This window comes from Pterocles gutturalis, unplaced genomic scaffold (assembly GCF_000699245.1).
Source record: "Pterocles gutturalis isolate BGI_N339 unplaced genomic scaffold, ASM69924v1 scaffold35467, whole genome shotgun sequence".
In the NCBI taxonomy this organism is placed as follows: domain Eukaryota; kingdom Metazoa; phylum Chordata; class Aves; order Pterocliformes; family Pteroclidae; genus Pterocles; species Pterocles gutturalis.
The window spans coordinates 4,489-10,573 of NW_010113960.1; the positions used below are offsets into that span (position 1 = coordinate 4,489).

Consider the following 6,085-nt stretch of genomic DNA (forward strand, 5'->3'; position numbering starts at 1 on the left):
GATGCTCTGTGTGTGGAAAAAGCCAGAGCAGCTGATGGCTGGAGGTGCTGCCAGGGGAGCATGGGTGACTGTCACGGGAGCGAGCCCCATCGCTGGTGCACCGTCGCTGGTCCCTGTGCCTCCTGCCTGGAGGAGAGGTGAAACCCAAGCAGCTGCGATGAGCACCATGTTGTCAGCGTTGAGACCCCAGGGTGTGATTGCACGGCACGGGTGACAGCCAGCGCTGCGGCATGGTGCTGGTAGCGATGGGGGCTGCCAGGGCTGGGTGGCCACTGGGTGGCTTTGACTGGCCAGAGTGACCCATGAGCTTTGGTGCCAGCATCAAATGGGGCTCACCAGTACGTGGGTGTTAGATCTCTGTATCTGCCTGGGGACACGGTGCTCCTCATGGCTCCCCACAGCCTGGCACGAGAACACGGCTCCTGGCAGCGGGTGAGTGAGGGCTCTGCCCGGGGTAACTCTGTTCTCTGTCTGCCCACAGCATCCTCGCCACCGCTGGGACCCACTTCAACACCCACGTGGACCTGCGGACGCTGCGGGCTGTGCGCGTGCTCAGACCTCTGAAGCTTGTCTCGGGCATTCCTAGTAAGTTGGATGCTCCTGGTCCTCCACCTGGGGTGTCCGCATCCATCCCTGATGTCCTTCAGAGCTACAGGGGTCCCTGTTCCCCCTCGGAGATGGAGGGTGTAATCAGGGAAGAGGGGGACAAACCTCCTCATGTAGTTGGGGATCATATTTGCCATCTTCTCAGCCACCCCTTGGGTAGTCCTCAGGGCAGGGCACTCTAGGATGGCAGTATTTGGTGTCCCTAGGTGGCATTTCCCCCCACCCAGCCTGCTCTGTGCTGGCACGAGGCTGGGCTCAGCAGCTCGCCGGGGCCCGCCGGCAGCTCCACTTCCCTGCCCAGAAGGCGGTGGGTGGATCCTTTCAGGACTGAGGTTTATTCAGGGGAGAATTTCAGGGTTTTTTTGCAAGATTTCATCTGCTGGCACAGGGATAAATAAAGAAACTAGGCTGCTGCCGGCGCTGGTCCTCCATTCCTTCCACCCTGGACACTGGCTGGGCGCTGTGCTGGATCCATGCCTTCGGGACAGAGGTGCACGGGCCACGTCCCGCCAAGCCCAGGTGGGACAAGGACAGGCAGGACACCAGAGCCAGAAACCACCCCTCCTGGAGCCTTGCTCTGCAGCCTGGCCCCCCTGTTCCCCCGGGACCATGCTTTCCTCCGCGGTCCTCACCTGCCTGGAGGGATGCTCCAGGCTGTGCTGGCCTCCTGCATCTGTCTGATGCCTGTCCATTCTTTCTGCTCGCTGTTCTCCTCTTGCCAGAGGTGGGATGGACATGCTCCATAGTTGCAGCACCACGCTGAGCTGTGCTCTTTTTTTTTTTTTCTGCTCCCAGGCCTGCAGATTGTGCTGAAATCCATCATGAAGGCCATGGTGCCTCTCCTCCAGATCGGCTTGCTGCTCTTTTTCGCTATCCTCATGTTTGCCATCATCGGCCTGGAGTTTTACAGCGGGAAGCTGCACCGAGCCTGCTACACAAACAATTCAGGTGGGGAGAAGGGCTCTGCACCCACTTGGCATCCCTCAGGTGGAAAACAGCCGGGATGAGCATGTTTTGCCATGGTAGAAAGCCCAGGGCTGAGAAGATCCTGCATTTTGCTTTGTGCATGCCAGGCATGACCCGGTTGTGTTGAGGATGTCCCAATTTCTTACAGGAGCAGTTTGTGTGCTACTAGGGCTAGTTGCAGAGGGGTCCCCTGCTCTGCCCCTCACCTGTCCTCTGCCTCTCTCTTACCCCTGCCTCCTTTGGCTCTGTGCTCGCAGGTGAACTAGAGGAGCTGGACCCCCCCCATCCATGTGGGGTGCAGGGTTGCCCCTCAGGCTACGAATGCCGGGAGTGGATCGGTCCCAACGACGGGATCACGCAGTTCGACAACATCCTCTTTGCTGTGTTGACCGTCTTCCAGTGCATCACCATGGAAGGGTGGACCACAGTCCTGTACAATGTGAGTAGCACCATTTTGGGGTCTTTTTGGGGGGCTGGGCATGGGGATGGAGAGCTGGCAATGATATTTCAGTGTCCTGGAAAACCTGTGAGATGCTGAGTTTCCTTTGTGATGGAGACAGTGTTGGTCCTTCCCATTTGGGCAGGAGATGGGGAATGGAGAGGTGTGCGGCATGTGTCCGGGCAAAGGGAGCTCCAAGGGCTTGGCCCCACCTCTGCGCTGGTTGTACATCCCATTGCAGAGAATAAAACCTTGTGAGCATGGGCTGCCGCAAGCCTCCTGTGCGAGGGCTGTCCCTGGGGAGCGGGAAGGCATCCGTCCTTCCCTCCTCTTCCTCCTGTGCTCCCCAGGGCAGCTCTGCGAGAGCGGCTGTGGGTTCAGGGTACTGCACATCCGCTCTCCCTGCAGACCAGGCGGCGGATGTGCCCGCATCCCTGCGGTGGCCTCTAGAAACCCCAGCGATGGGCTCGGACCCCCTCCTTGGGGCAGGGGCAACGTTTCGGTGTCCGACAGTGAGCCAAGACCTTTGGTATTTGTGTTGCAAAGGTCTGTGGGTGCTGATGAAGTAGGGCTGGGTTCCTGTGGTTTGCAGCCGCTTGAAGTTGCCGATGCCCGAGCCCTTGGAGTGCGCAGGGAGCGATTTGGGGGCAAAACTGGAAGCAGAAAAAAAAGCTACAGGTGATCCCAAAGCATGATATTGTTGTGCGTGATTGGCCATATCCCTATGTTTTTGTTTACGGGCTAGAAGCAACCGTGCCAGTTCTATTCGCAGCCTAATTTCAGCAGCAATTTCAGCATCATTGCTCTGGGAATGTTTTTAGACCCTGGTTCCCATAACGCCTGGAGATTTGCGGAGTGGTGTTGCTCTGCAGGAGGCAAATTGGATGGCTTGTGGTGGGGAAACATACTTGGATGGTTACTTCGTTGTGAGCAGAAAGGCTTTGGAGATTTGCGGAGTGGCGTTGCTCTGCAGGAGGCAAATTGGATTGCTTATGATGGGGAAACATACTTCGATGGTTACTTCGTTGTGAGCAGAAAGGCTGGTTTTAACCCTGGGCGAAGGCACTGCACTGTCAGTGTTGGGGTCCCCCTCCCGCTCGCTCCATCCCAGGGCCCTTCTGGGGGTGCAGGATGCTGTGTGTGTGAGCAGACCATGAAAGCCAGACTGGGGAGGAAAGGGGAGAGTTCATGGCAAGGGCTTGACCATGCCACGAGAATTTGGTGTTCCTCTTCCTAAGAGGTGTCTGGACCTTGCTGCTCTGGTGGGTGGGAGGATTTGGTGTTTCTCTTCCTAAGGGTGATGGTGGTGTCTGGACCTTGCTGCTCTGGTGGGTGAATTAGGCAGGATTGAACGACCTGGGAGTTCAGACCACAAAAAGACCATGTCTTGGCTCCTTGTGCTGTATCAATGGGATTAGAGATTTAACTACAGTGCTTATTGCCCAGGCATAATTGAGTCTAGCGGAAAAGGTGATTTTTGCTGCCTGGCGGTGTGGTTCCCCTGCCTTTAGCACGGCTGGGCAGCTTCTGCCTGCTCACATCGCAGAGCGAAACTGTCTCTCTGTAAAACCCGGGGGCTGCTTCCATCTCTTTGTCCCCTCCTGCCCATCCTTTGGCATCTGCAGCAATTCGCAGCAGCATTCCCCATGCTACAGCCCCAGCTGCCGTATGCGAGGAGCTGGTGAGCTACATGGATGGGCAGTTTATGGTCTGATCAACCTCGAGGGTTTGTACCAGCAGTTCCCAAGCAAGTCTGATCTCCTGCCATTTGGGATGTCCTTACTGGGAAGGCTGGAGCTGATCTATCCATTCAGTGTCTGGGATTTGCTCATCCACCACCTGGATCTTACTGGTTGGGAAGGAAGGGAGATCCTGCAAACCATGCTCTGCCGGACCTGCCCTGTGGGATCCCCTGTTTACCGCCATAGCTGCTAAATCGGGGGCTCTTCAGGACACTTTGTGGGGGCCACAGCCCTGCTGTCCAAATAATCTTCCCAGTACCAGTGGCAATGCCGGGCAGACGTGCTCTGTCACGGTGTCCCCAAGGGGTGGGACCATGAGGTACCTCCCTTTCCCGCTCCTCTGCAGAGAACCAGCTATTACTGACCTATAATGGAAAGGATTAGGGACCTTCCTTGGCTTTTAATTGAATAAGAATTGGGGACTTGGAAGCAAAATGCTGCTGATTCACTTTAGGAGGCGGTGTGGGATGGCCATGGTTCCCGGCACTGTCAGGCTGTGCCTCCTGCCCTCCCCGAGGGCATGCAGGCTGCAAAGGCTGGGGGTGCTCTGTCCTTTTGCTGCTTGGAGGCAGCAAAATGGGCTTCTGCCTTTTTTTTAAAATAGAAAACCAAGGTACGCACATGGGGGTTGTGCTTGGCAGGGGATGCTGGAAGAGGGCTGGGCAGGGGTGGAAAGCCACTGGGATGCTCTGCTGTCACCTTCATCACTTGGAGCAGCAAACCAGAGTGGGCTCCCGCTGCTAACCAGCATGGACCTTGCCCAGTGCATGCCCCAGTTTTTTTGGGGATTGGTGGGGGACCTTCTCCTTTCCCACTGGAGTAAAGCGATGGGAGGCTGTGCCCTTGCAGGTTAACGCCGCAGGCTTGCAGAGGAGAGGGAGATGGCAGGAAGAACCACTTTAGCAATCTCTCAAGAAATTGCGTACTCTAGTATTCCCGTGTGTAACTGGATCATGATTTTTAAGATCTGTTTTTCCACAATTTTACTGGGTCTAGAAGCGTGGCTGCTGGAATTTGTAGACAGCTTCACGAAAAGCGAATCAGCCCCATGGTACTTTCCACGTGTGTTATTTTGTGGATGTGCTTGCCTTTCGCGTTGTTTTCATCAGCCTTGCCTGTGGGACATGCTGTCTTGCTAGGTAGAAATAGCAGTATGGATTAAAAAAAAGAAAAAAAAAAAAGAAAAAAAAACCTTTCAACTGTGGGGTGCTATGGCTTTTCCAGGTCCCATCCCTGGGTGCCTGAAGGACTTTTAATTTCTTTTAGAGAGGAGTTTGGGCTTTGTGGCCCCTCTGGCTGTCTCTGCAGTCCAAAACAAGGGCTAAGGAGTATTTTGCTTTTCTTGTACTGGAGCAGATGCCCCTTCCCTGGGCTGGCTCAGGACAAAACCTGATTTCTGTAGAGACCAGAGGGAAAAATAATGCTGGCAAAGTGGCTCACTGTCCTACTTCTCCACCTCTGCTGTCATGCTGGAATGGGACAGGGTCTGGGTTGCAGTTTTGTCATTAAACAGTGATGCTGGGGTGTGGGATGGGGTGGCAGGGCTAGTGAGGGGCTGCTGCTGGGTGCTAGGGGGTCAGCTTGGCATGGCATGGGTGCTCGGTGGGGCTGGTGGCTTTGGGTGCTCGGGCTGGTGGCTTTGGGTGCTCAGCCTGGCTCCCCCTGGTCCCGGAGAGCAAACAGGAGAGGAGTTTTGAAATTGTGATTTCCTCCAAAACGTCACCTCGAGAGACTGTATTTATTCACTGAGATTGTTTATTTGCTTTCCCGTTTGGAAGCGCTGAGCCGCTGTGCTGGCAGGGAGCAAGGGAGGAGAACCCCGGCTTCCCGGGAGCTGCTGCTCTCCTCTTCCCCAGGCTGCCACCAGGAGCTCAGATGGGAAGAAAAACACCCATGGCAAGCACGTGCTGGGGCTGTGGGCTGGCCTAGGGGGGCTTTGCAAGGAGAGGAGAGGGGTCAGCCCTGCCTGTCCCACGGGGTCCCTTGCCCAGAGCATTGCTCTGTGCTCTCCGGAGCTGCCAGAGCTGGCGACAGCAGCCCGGGCGGCGTGGGAAGCACAGCCCCCAGTCAGGAATTGGTTAGTCCAGGACAAAAGAAAACACAAGAGCATGGAGAAAGCTGCTGTTTATAGGTGTGGGAGCAATGTGAACGTGGATGGATGCAGGCGGGGCAGCCAGGGCTGCCTGCACCTCCACGGTACATCCACCTGCATGGATCTGGCCGTCAAACTGAACTCCCCATTCTCATGCTGTGGCCTCAGGAAAGTCCTAAGAGTCAGAGCAACCTGCAGAGGGGCAGGAGTGATACCCAAGCCACAGCCAGCTCGTGCAAA

The 6,085-nt window shown here is 56.1% G+C and overlaps 1 protein-coding gene across 1 annotated transcript; it reads left to right on the forward strand.

Annotated features, from left to right (window-relative positions):
* Positions 1-481: 481 nt before the first annotated feature.
* Positions 482-2,011, forward strand: LOC104462666 (voltage-dependent R-type calcium channel subunit alpha-1E-like; the record flags this gene model as incomplete). Its single annotated transcript, XM_010074704.1, has 3 exons — positions 482-585; positions 1,402-1,554; positions 1,830-2,011. Coding segments are annotated over 3 exons (439 nt in total), but the record flags the coding sequence as incomplete, so codon positions are not given.
* Between the last annotated feature and the right edge of the window lie 4,074 nt (positions 2,012-6,085).